The 12,052-nt window shown below is 32.1% G+C and overlaps 1 protein-coding gene across 2 annotated transcripts; it reads left to right on the top strand.

Annotated features, from left to right (window-relative positions):
- The first annotated feature begins 5,904 nt into the window (after positions 1-5,904).
- Positions 5,905-11,425, top strand: LOC129303333 (zinc finger CCCH domain-containing protein 6). Of its 2 annotated transcripts, XM_054942589.1 has the most exons (5): positions 5,905-6,212; positions 8,582-8,743; positions 9,742-9,951; positions 10,094-10,218; positions 10,316-11,425. In XM_054942589.1, exons 1-5 carry the CDS (start codon positions 6,144-6,146, stop codon positions 11,163-11,165), a joined length of 1,416 nt encoding a protein of 471 aa, XP_054798564.1. In that variant the 5' UTR covers positions 5,905-6,143; the 3' UTR covers positions 11,166-11,425. The 2 variants fall into 2 exon arrangements, with proteins under 2 accessions (XP_054798564.1, XP_054798565.1); XM_054942590.1 differs by lacking the exon at positions 8,582-8,743.
- The last annotated feature ends 627 nt before the right edge of the window (positions 11,426-12,052 follow it).

Below are 12,052 nucleotides of genomic sequence, written 5' to 3'. Positions count from 1 at the left end.
ACTAGCTCGAGGAACGACTTGGCTAATATGTACGTACATATGTAAGTATGTTTATGTATGCATTTTGGGTCACAGACAGATGAGGTGGGTTGCGTGACTGATGAATCTATGAAATTGAAGATTAATTTTTATTTGGTCAACAATTTAAATTAGGATTATACTGATAGGAAAAACCTAGAAAACAACAAATTACCTTTTTTTTTCTGTGTTAATAATTATAGGTAAATGTATAAATTTAATCACGAATTATTTTCTGAAGAGTATTTGATAGTTTATATCATTGAGTGGTGTAAAATAAATCATTAATTGTTTAAAATGTAGCACCTAGCACTTATCGTTAAATTTGACCAAACAGATGTTACTTTCTCCCTCTCTTCACATCGCATGTTATTTCTTTGGTGTGTAGCCTATTCTAATCCTTCATGAGGTGATTTCTGGTGACTAAAGAAGCGATTTTTGATGGGGAAAGGAAGAACGCATGGTGTGGAAACTTTTGATAAAGCGCGTTCGATGATACTCTTTTTCATTAGCTTTACCAAACAAGCATCATAGTTGTGATTTTTGTCAATGCGCGAGGTGATTTCCAATGAGGAAAGAAAGATTGAGTTGCATTGAAATTTTGAATGAAGCGCTAGGTAAGTGAAAGGGGTGGAAGAATGCTGCTCTTTGGTGTAGAAGGGAATTAATCATAGACTTGACCACCCTCGACTCAATCTTGGATCCTCGAAGACCTGGCCATCCCCAATTTGTTCTTCCTTTGGCTAGATTTCATGATCATTACTCAGTGTACTAGTACATAGTTAGTGAATTCCACTTCAATCTATTGCAGTTGGACTCTTTCTTGTGGTTCAATTCTTGTTTTTTATCTCTATGATTCTCGACGATGATTTTTAAACCTCTAACCATCTTCACTTTTATTGTCATAGCTCTGTTTGAGTTGAATTTCTTTATTCTTGAATTTGAGGAAGTTTGAATTCATTTGAAGTGAAAGAAGATCTTTAACACATTCGACTCAATATTCACAAATCATAGGTTCTTTTTCTAATTCTAGTTTTTCATTTTAAGTTTGTGCTAGATTTGTTCTTTTTCTTAAGTTTGTACTGGACTTAGTAAAATAGATCTTACTGGACTACTCTTGCTACTTGTTGATCTATAGGATTTCATGGTTTTCCTAGACCATAAATTTCATTTGAATTTATCTAAATTGGAGGACTTAATTCCTTTAATCTGGTTAATTTTGGTGTCCCTGGTGGTTTGTCTCTCTGAAATCTCTACTATTATTTGCTCCGATGACTGTAACAACTTATGATCAAGCTTCTTTGTGGCTCGCTGCTTATCCCCTTTCTCAACTTCATTTGGACTCTTTTTCCCCTCTCTCAATCAGATCTCCATTGTGCTTTTCATTTGGCCATGGGAGACAACAACGATGGTGAAGAGAAGAGATTGGTTCGATATTAGAAGGTTGGGGAAGAGATGGATGGTGTGAAAATGTTGGGTTCCACAGACATAATAAACAGACATTGGATAAAATGGACAGAAGGTTGTGGCTGCTTTGTTTTCTATAATTGGTGACTTTTTTTTTTGGCACAATCTTATGGCACAAGCTAACTAGTACTCTTAAAAAATAATTCATGATTAAATTTTCATATTTATCCAATAACTATTTTCAACATTAACAATTCATGCAATATAAAATGGATATAAAATTAGTGTGATGTATTTAAGTTAAACTTGTAAATAATATTGGGTATGACTTTGAAAACCTGATTTATATTTAAAAAATATATTTTTTAAATTTTAACGTCCACGACAAACTAAAATTATGATGATAAGAGGAAAAAAGGTCCTTTTAAACTTTTTTCCAAAGAAATAAGTTCCTTTTGACTAAAAGGGAGAAGGCGAAGGCTCTACACAAAATAAGATATGCATAATGTATTAATATCATGTTTTTATTGGTCCGAATAGCATGGTATACCGATTTATCTAAAATTTTCTCTTAATGCTATGCCTTTTCATATTGATTTTTTTAGGCAATTTATAATTGTAATTGTCAGCCTGGAGAAATTTATAATTGTCATCAATCTATACATAATGAGATAATTAATACGTGAAATATAATATGGATGGTTTATATAAAAAAAAAGGTTGACAAAAATATATTAGGTTAAAATATATTTTTAATCTTTTAATTTTATATAAAATTTTAATTTAGCTCTTAATTTTATAAGTATATTTTTAATCCTTTAGTTCAAATATCGTTAATTTTAAATAATTATTTTTTCATCAATCACTATTTTTTAAAAAAATTAAACTTAATAAGTTAATATTTAAAATTACTTTGTCAATATTTAAAAGTTTAATATAAAATATTTTTGTGATAAATTAACGGTATAAGAGTTAAATAACTAAAAATGTAACATCTCAATTTAAATTTTAATAGTTAATTTGGGTTAATAGAAATTTAAAAAAAATATTTAGAGTTAAAAAAATTAGTAAGAGATGATTATTAAATCTAATTTAGGATATAATTCTAAAAAAAAATTAAAAGAAATTTAAAAAAATAAATAAAAAAAAAAATAAATAATAAATATTATTAAATTATTATTATAATAAAAAAAAGGGAAAACGTATTAAAAAAAAGGGGGGAAAGAAGAAGAAGAACAAATTGCTTTCAGCGCGTCATGATTACATAAAAAAAAAGGGGGAGAGAGAGGAAAGAAGAAATAATATTAAAAAAATGTAGGACCCGCTGAATTTTTATAAAACTCACCCGTTTCCTTTCATTTCTTCAATTCTTTTCGCGCGCGAGCTGAGGCGGAGAGAAATGAGTTGCCAGTGCAAAATATCTAAATTTTTAAGGTAAGAGTTTTTAATAGGATATTTAGAGTGTGATTTAAACTTTTCAAGACTAAGTAAGTGTTCTAAAAATTTTTCTTAATCATCCTTCTTCTTTGGTTTCTGAGTTTGTAGTGGTAGAAAATTTAATATCTGGAAGAGGGATGAATTTATGTTGAATAAATATGATTTTTGAGGTTGTCAGTAGTATAATAATGTTCTAGAGTATAATTTATTGATGATCTTTGAATCTGTGGCTTATGGATCAAATTCTAAACTAGATCTGAAAATATATGTTGATTTATTGAGGTTTAGATGATTATTTGGGATGAGAAATGAATTATTATGGTTATAGGATTATGATTCTAAGCTAGAGACTCAATTTTTAATTTTTGGGTATTTTAGGTACGAATTTATGAAATAAAAAGAAATTTTGATAATAGAAATTAGTTTAGAAGTTGATTTTTAGATTATTAATGTTTATTGATAATAAAAGAGGAGTTAAAAATTTTACTTAATAGTATTAACTATAGATTTGTATTAAATTGAGATTAGGAATTATGTTATATTTTTAATTCTATTATTAGAATTATTTTATTAGTTTCAAAAATTGAAACTAATATTTATAAATAATATGTTATTTTGTAGATTGTATTACTGGTGAAGATTGTGGTGAGAGAGAAATTTTAAGAAATAATTTATTGAAAAAGCCACAAGGTAACCATGCTTTTAATTTGTGATTAGTGTTACTTCATGTTAATTGGGTGATTATTGAGAAAATTATAAATTTTGTAATATTGTATAATTGTACAATATTATAAATTTGTTTGATTATTGTGGGAGGTGTTAGGAGACTTGCTATTATTGTTGTATTTATGTGCCACGTGGTACGCCCTTATTGAAGCTCAATAGGTGGCTTGTAAGGGCTCGGGCTAATCTACCTTTGGCCGGGTAATTTAGCACCGAGTGAGGGCTACGGCTTGAGGTTAATGGAGGGATATAAGGATGGTTGTTTGTGTATATTGTAATATTTCATATATTTGTTGGAATTATATTATTTTTTAATTCTCACTTAGTAAGCACACACTTAACTGTTTGTATACACTATCATAAATTGGCTTTGGTTACTGGGACTTTTGAGTCTCATTATGTGGTTAACAATTTTCAGGAGAAGAGCCACGAGTGAAACGTGGAGGAGTCCCAGAGGTTTAGTGGTATAGATCCACTGTCTCTTTTGGGTATTTAATTTATGATTTATAATGTGTTATATTGCCAATATTAGGGCTTTTTTGTTTATTGTCAATTATATGAATATATAAATGTAATCATGCCTTTCAAACTATTTCTATTTTTGGTACAATTTAGATGACTGTAATTTTAATATTTGGTTTACTTTGGATTGGTTAAAATGGCATGATTATAAGGCCAAATAACTGACTTGTGTTAAAAATTGACTAAATTACTTATTTTACTTATTGGGAGTATAAGGATGGACAAATGTGATTTAGTTTACTTGTTGGGAGTATAAGGATGGACAAATGTGATTTAGTCTAATGGCATGTGGGAGGTAAAAATTTATCTGAAATGCTATAGTGTGTGAGTTGAAGCCAATTATAAAATATTTTATATATAAATTATTGATATAAAAATGTGTTGGGTGGCTGTAACCCAACTATGGTTGAGTTAAATTATTTAAAAAAAAATTTGGTGTGTTATAGAAAATATACTTTATAAATTAAAATATTAAAAAAAATTTTATATAAAATTAATGGATAAATGTATACTTTAGCTAATAAATTAATATTAGCAAAAAAAATGTAGGGACTTGAGTCATTTATTTGTAGATTTAAACTCATTTGTTTAAAAGGATTCATTCATCTTTATAAAATGGCATATTAATTTAAGATTAAATTATAAATAATTTTTAGATATTTAAAGATTTTATTAAAAAAATTATTCTGTTAAAATTTTATAATAAGTTGAAATTATTTTATTTAATTATAATAATAAAAATATTATTAATTATTTCTTTTTATATTTTATGTCTTTTTTGTGGACCTCTGTTTTATAAGAAATGATTTATTATTTATTATTTTAAAATTTAATGATATGTTATTACATCTCTACAATTTTGTGTGAACCATTTCCTCCTTATCGTATCAGATTAACAATTTTATAGAATCATCTCCTCTCCCTCGCATTAGATTTGTATCAGACTATTTTTAAAATATATTCAAATAGTTTTTAAAGTAATAAAAAAAATCTACTCTTTTTTTTTCAAATTCTGATTATTTTAAAAATTTTTAAAAATATAAAAATTTAATTTTTTAAAATAATAAGTAATTTTTTCATGAAATATTTAAACAATTTCTCCTTAATTATACATAAATTACATCTAAAAATAAATAAAACGTATCACAAGTATTTGGATTATTCATTCATATGGTTTATACATAATCACACATTAAAATAAATTAAACATGTCACAAATATTAGGGTTATTCATGTGGTTTATTTGTGTGAGAGGAGATGAAAGACAAAAAAATGACAAAAAAATTCTATGTACTCCTCTGATAAAAAATATAAGATATTTTTTATCTTTTAATGTGTAATTATTATCATTTTTTTAAAAATATTCGTATTAAAAAATAACTTATTTTATTAATAATAGGGTGTTTAATGAGAGTAATTATAAAAAAATAAAATTAATTTAAAATAATAATATTTTTATTAAAAATAATATTAATAAAAAATATGTTAATATTTTTAAACGAAAAAATATCCTCCTTGTATTCAAAACTCACAAGTTGCATGCCAGAGACACATAATGCACAAATAATAAATGGTACGCTTTATATATAGTACTTGTGTGCAATACTGCAATTAGAGGCCCCATCATCTAACAATAATATGATAAAATTTGTGACAATGAATTAAGACCAACTAAAATAAAAATAAATTAAAGAGTTGAAATTGAAAATATAGTAATGGTTTGATAGTCATTTATTTAAAAAAAAAAAACAAAACAATTTCTATTCTTGGCTCCTTGGTCTTCGTACAGGACGGGTTCAAGAGAGATGGTAGCAAGTAGCAACAAAAGTCAGGGTTCTCTGATTCTCTCCCAAGTTCGTCCTGGGACACAAACCGTAGTTCAAAAGGGAGGCCGTGAGCAGCGATAGATACGGTGTCAGGGTGGATAACTCATATGTGGTGTCTGACTAGGCTTCACTCTTGAGCTTTGCCACCGTACCAAATCTCTTCTTAAATCTTTTCTTAGATTGCAATAGTGAAGCAGAAAAACGATTTTTATGCTAAATATGCGTTGTTTACACAAATCGAAAAGAGTTTCGTGGGCCTCAGATTTAGATCTTTGTCAGGTAATAATTCTATTTCAGTAACGAAATCCAACATGGGTCAACTAATGGGCGTAAAAATAATTCGAGTGGTTAACATTCAAGAATCAGCTGTTTAATCCCTAAATTACGATTTGTTGTTTACTATCTTGGATTGATCATTTTGCACGTTTTATCACTATGAATAGTATGCGTATGATTTCATGCCTTAGAAATATCCTCTTGGGGTGATGCTAATGTCAAGGCCATATCTTCCTCTGGAATAGATTGATGAGTGGATTCTACTTCCAACCCCCTTGCTTTACCCGGTAAAATGAAGTCTTTTCGCCCACAAGAAACCTTCTGTGTTTAAGGGGTGATTGACTAGTTTCTCTGAAGGATTATTGCGTCGTTAGAATTGGCAATTAAAGTTAGCATCAAGTAGGAGGACATGTTGTTTTAGGATAGCATATATTTAAAGTAATAATAAGTTCCTCTGTTGTGAAAAATTCCATACTAAGAGCTGGTTTTACATGAAGAAATGCAGTGCGCCTTAGCTTGTATTCATAATTGTGACCCTAATTGATAGCAAGGGTACTTGAATGACATGTGAGAGAAAGTAAGTATATCATTGTGCCAATGAATCTGACATGAAGGAATATAAAAGAATTGTGAAGATGATCATGAATGTGGAGTAAATGTCTACTAGATTCTTCAAGAGGGAAGATATAATAGATGCAATGGGGATGTTGTGACAGCTCAAGTACCTACAAAATTTTAACTAGTAGAATAAACTGCTTGATGTGATATTTGTGCTTGACAAATAGTCTATTTTCAATACAACAACAATAATAAGCTTTATCCTACTAGGTGGGGTCAGTTACATGGATTATATGATGCCATTATATTCTTTCATTTATTAAGCTTTTAGAAATATTGTTAATTAAAAGGTCTCACTCAACAACCTCCAAAAGTGTTCTTTTTAGTGTTCCTTTGCCCTTTTTGACAAGGCTCAAAATCACTTGTTCCACTCTCCTCACAGGTGCCTCTCGTAGTCTTTTTTGTACATGTCTAAACCACCTCAAACGTCTACCATTTTTCCTTCAATAGGTGCCACACTCATTTTTTCTTAAACTGTGAGGCCTAAAGAAATATTTCCTAATCTGCTTTGATTTGTTAAGCTAACTTGATAAATATAGTTGAATGCTAAGGTACCCAGAAGACTCATATCCAGGGTAAATAAATCTACGCAAATTACTGACAGAACTTAAGTAAATTTTAGATATTTGAAATGGAAAAGGAATATATCAAGGGAGGGTGAAATGAGCTGTCACCTGCACGATTAAGTTTTCTTCTTATTTCCCTCATGTATTGTAGTTTACATTTTTCATGGTTTATTGCCATTTATGATGCATATGGACTCGTTCCTTTTGGCATTATTGCAGAGAATAGATAATTATGTTTGACAGTAGTTGCCTCCGCAAAGTTATATTATGTTATTGCTTTAACTCAGTGTTGCTGTTACCCAATGTAGCCTTATACTTATTGCAATACACGTGTTTCCGGTGGCTGTGAATTAGGAATACCTTTTCTTTTCTGGATTAGATCTTTTGTGGTTTAAAGGACTTGAATGGTTTTTCTCATTGCTAGCTCCTCCAGATGTAATGTCCAGCGACTGTTCAACTCATTTTGGCAGTAGTTCGAAACTTCCAGCATGCAGTGATATTGATGCCCCCCTCAGGACATTTAGTGGTTTATTTTATGACCTAGTTTTAAAATTTTTAAATATTTCTTGCAACCTGATATTAAAGTTCTTTGTGAAAACATTTCCCTGTAACTTGAAATAGTAATTGTTCCTAGACTTTTTTTCTTGATCAGGCATGAGTCAAACTAGGACCACCAAGCTGTAAGCTCAGTTCGTCAGGAAATTGCCCTTGTGTTACTTTTATATATTGCCCTTCAAACCTACGATTAAGTTTTCTTCTTATTTCCTTCAAGCTGTTTTTCTCACTGCCCTTGTGTTACTTTGTCTGTTTATCCTTTATGGCCATATTTATTATCAGTTCGTCAGTATGAAGTTTGTGTCCAATATATAAAAGTGATTGCAATAATTTTCTGGTTTGCTTTTTTTTCCATGTTTTACCCCAGTACAATGGCAGTTTTCTCGTTAGGAAATTTTAGACTTCATGCTGTACCCACTCAGTTTTGCATATCTCTTGTTTATTTAATTGCTTTCCCCTTGGTTCCTTCAACTGAAATTTATTTTCCATGTGTTAAACGATATTAGTGTGGTTACAACTTGCTGGTGTCTATTTCCTTGTGAGAATTAGAAAATTTGGCGACTTCTCATTTTTCTCCAGTATTACAAAGTTTTCTTCTCTCTCTCTCTCTCTCTCTCTCTCTTGGGTTTCCAGGCTGACGCAGTAGAACTCTGCTGCTTAGAAGCATTCGTTGCCTTTCATTATAAAATTCTATTCTTTTTTCTGTTTGAAAGGAGACTAAGCGCAAGATCTCAGCCGCTTCAAACAAGGTCTGGAGACCTACTGAGGGTGAATGCAAAACTATTGGATGAAAAGGTGATAAAAACGCTTGGCTGGCTAGCCAATTAGCACAAATAACTCTTTTCGGAATGTTGCAGTAAATGATTTGTCTGGGGTCATTGTTGTTTGATTGTGTGATGTAGAGGTTGCGGGTGACAATGTCCAATCAGAGACATTTTTCAATAGCTTGCAAAGTGGATTTAAAAATATGTACGAATTACTTCCGATCAGTGTTTGACATCGTCACTACCAAAGTTCCTTGCAGATAGTTCTTACTGGCCGTAAAGTAAGAAATGGCAGTCACCTCTTTCCATAATTTTAGGCAAATTTTTCACTACATGTTCAAATCAAATGAGGGGGCTTCATATGTTGTTTTGTACAAAGACAAGATTATCAGCATATTATTGCCTAGTTTTAATTTTTAGGATGGAAGAATTTTGGATATGGTTCCTTTCAAGTCTGACAAAGTCTGTGGAGCTTTTCAAGCATGCTCCAAATGAAGTAGAAGATGCAGCTCATAACCTTTTAAGTGCCCGTTAATTATAACTTGTTGATGGCTATATAGGGATCAGAAATATGATTGCTCAAACATCATTTTAGGATGTCCAGTTGACTGGTGCAAACACAAGGACTTGTTGAGCCTTAGAACTTCGGGTGAAAAATGGCATGATATAATGTGATCACAGTGATTAATTTTGCTTCTGAAGCCTGTCAGAAGCTCAAAAACTCTGCCAACAGTTTTAGTTTTGGTTATATTTGAATGACAATCATATGTTTAAATAGATAATCAAAGTTAATATCCACAGATGAAATCTATTAAGAATGTTTTGGTGTTCAGTGTCTTGAGTAATGTTGATTTTTTCCTTTCCCTTGTGTTGAGTGAAACTGGTTGTGATAGAAGTGCATGTGTTTGTCAATTTATTTTGTACTTAATTTGCTGGCCACTTTTCATTGTAGTAGAATTTGATAAATGGTACTGAACAAAATGGTGGGAGAGGGTACAAAATAAGGGACTAAATCTCTTCATCAATCAGGTTAGATTATTTTTATCAGAGGAATGTCCTTCAGAAGTTGGGTTGAATGCTCAAGATCACCTCCAAGCGAAGACATCATTACTTTTTCATCCAGGAGGAGCAGGTTCTGATGACATTCTACCTCCTGGCTTTGAGGGAACTCAATCCTCAAGTCAGATGCAGATTAAGCTCTCCCAAATTCCAGTGATGAAATGGACCAATCCACTTGAGGTGGGTGTGTATGTGTTCCAGTTTCTGTGTTGAATGGTTTCTTATTTACTGGATGGCTTTTAAGATGGAGAAATAAAGGAATGTGCAAGAAAATCTCAAGTTTTGTTTCATTCTTGTATAATTTTTTAACATTTTTCAACAGATTGTGCTTAATCTCACATGGCAAGTGGTGGCTGGGGAAGAAAGCAAAGAGCTAGAGGATCAAAATCAGCGAGAGATGAAAGTGCTTGAAGCTATTTATCCCCGCCCATCTTCCATTCCCCCAAAGTTTGATTCTTCTCTTGCTTTGTACAATAATTCCTCTTGGATACCTCTATTGTCACTTAAATATTTATTTTCTTCTCTTCTGTTTCCCTGCATGCAGCCCCTCTGTCTCAATGGATGTTGAAGATTCCCTTTGCAATGATGATCATACTGCTTTGATACCAATTACGCCAATTGAAGATGAAGATTCCACAGTAGATGCACCTTCTGGAGTGCCACCTAGTTCACAGCCTCTTTTATTTGTTGCTGGAGTACCCAAGGGTTTAACTGATGTAGTAGAATCTAACGATGTTGCTGCTGAAGCATCTGTAACTTTAAACCATATCATGAAGAACAATGAACATGGAAATTCGATAGACCATGAATTGCTAAATAAAATTCTCAGCAACCCAGAAGTGATTGAGAAGTTGGTTAGAGATTATGGAAATACAGATAACTCTCAACATACACCCAATGCTGGGTCATCCTTGGTGTCTTCACGTCCACCTATTCCTCTGAATCAAGCTGAAACAGGTGCACCTTCATTTGGTGCTTTTTCGGCCAGCCCTTCCTATCCTGCCCAGATTGGGGGTGGAGTGGGACCTGTTCCTCCTCAACGGGTCCCTCCGCCTGTAGTTAGTCTTGGAGCACCGCCAGCAAAGGATGTGAACTACTACAAGAACTTAATTCAGCAACATGGTGGAGAAAGACGAGAGACTCCTTACTTGAACAACCTTAGGCAGCCCATAGGAAACCAGGAAACAACACACAATTCTAGATCAAGGGAACCAAAACCCAAGATAATGAAGCCTTGTATCTATTTCAACAGTTCAAAAGGATGTCGGAATGGAGCTAACTGTGCATACCAGCATGATGCGGCATTTCAGCCCCGGGGTAGTGCTGTGCCAGGCGTACAAAGTTCGAAGAGAGCTAAAATGGATAGCGAGATTACCAATTGGTTAGACTCTTGATTTGGCAGGTTGCCGAGCTTTGCTTTTGATGAGTGGTCATTTGAGACCGCCATGATCAGCTTTCTTCTGATGTGTACCATTTTTTTTAATTGAAAAGTTCCTTGTCCTCCCCTTGAGTGAGAATATGCAGGAATGGCTGTTATTTCTTGTTTTAATTGCTGCAACTTATTGCGGTATCAATCATCTGGCAGTACATATATACATTCATATATATATATATATATACACGCGCGCGCCCGCGTGTATTTATTTATCATTTATTTCTTTTGGCATTGTGATAAGTGGTGAGTCTGGTGACAGGGATCTTTGTGGATGTGAATATGATGGATACCTTGACAATGAAGGAAGGAAAATAAATTTGCTCTTGATCTTCTAATCTGTTGTTCTTCAGGAACGAATTCGTTGAGCTAAGAAGTTACAAACTTGCAATCGTCCAAACGTGAGAGGCCAAGAGCAAGAAGAAAGAATCTGGATGCTTAATGAGCTAACGTGAAACGCGGTTAATTTTTAAACCACTAATCGAGTTATCCGCCATGAAAATATGGGCGTGATGATAAAAGAAAACTAGTTTAGATATTTCTCATAGGGAATTTGTTGTGGAATTGAAGCGACTTGACTAGTGGCAAGTTGTCCTCCATTGGCATCACTGTATTAGGCTTCTAGATAGTAGAAACGGCTGAAAAGTGAATTAAATATTTTGACACGTTAGGGCTCAACCGTCAACTATCCTCTTTTTATTTTGTCTCTTTTTTTTTTTTAATAAAAAGATCAAAAGGATAATAACAAAACTAGAAAATGTAATGTTAAAAAAAAAGTTAATAACAGTACATTATTGGTTCAAGAAAAAGTAAACGACATATTACGATCCACATTTCTGGGCGCTGCAG

Source organism: Prosopis cineraria, unplaced genomic scaffold, assembly GCF_029017545.1.
Source record: "Prosopis cineraria cultivar Desert tree isolate PC_DT_omini unplaced genomic scaffold, ASM2901754v1 PC2, whole genome shotgun sequence".
In the NCBI taxonomy this organism is placed as follows: domain Eukaryota; kingdom Viridiplantae; phylum Streptophyta; class Magnoliopsida; order Fabales; family Fabaceae; genus Prosopis; species Prosopis cineraria.
This window is presented reverse-complemented; position numbering and strand designations above follow the sequence as displayed.

Excerpts from the sequence above, each read along its gene's own strand:
- LOC129303333 (XM_054942589.1), top strand. The coding sequence starts at position 6,144 with ATGCTAAATATGCGTTGTTTACACAAATCGAAAAGAGTTTCGTGGGCC. Across the intron at positions 6,213-8,581 it reads CAGATTTAGATCTTTGTCAG|GCTGACGCAGTAGAACTCTG; the intron begins GTAATAATTCTA and ends TTGGGTTTCCAG. Across the intron at positions 10,219-10,315 it reads CCATCTTCCATTCCCCCAAA|CCCCTCTGTCTCAATGGATG; the intron begins GTTTGATTCTTC and ends CCCTGCATGCAG.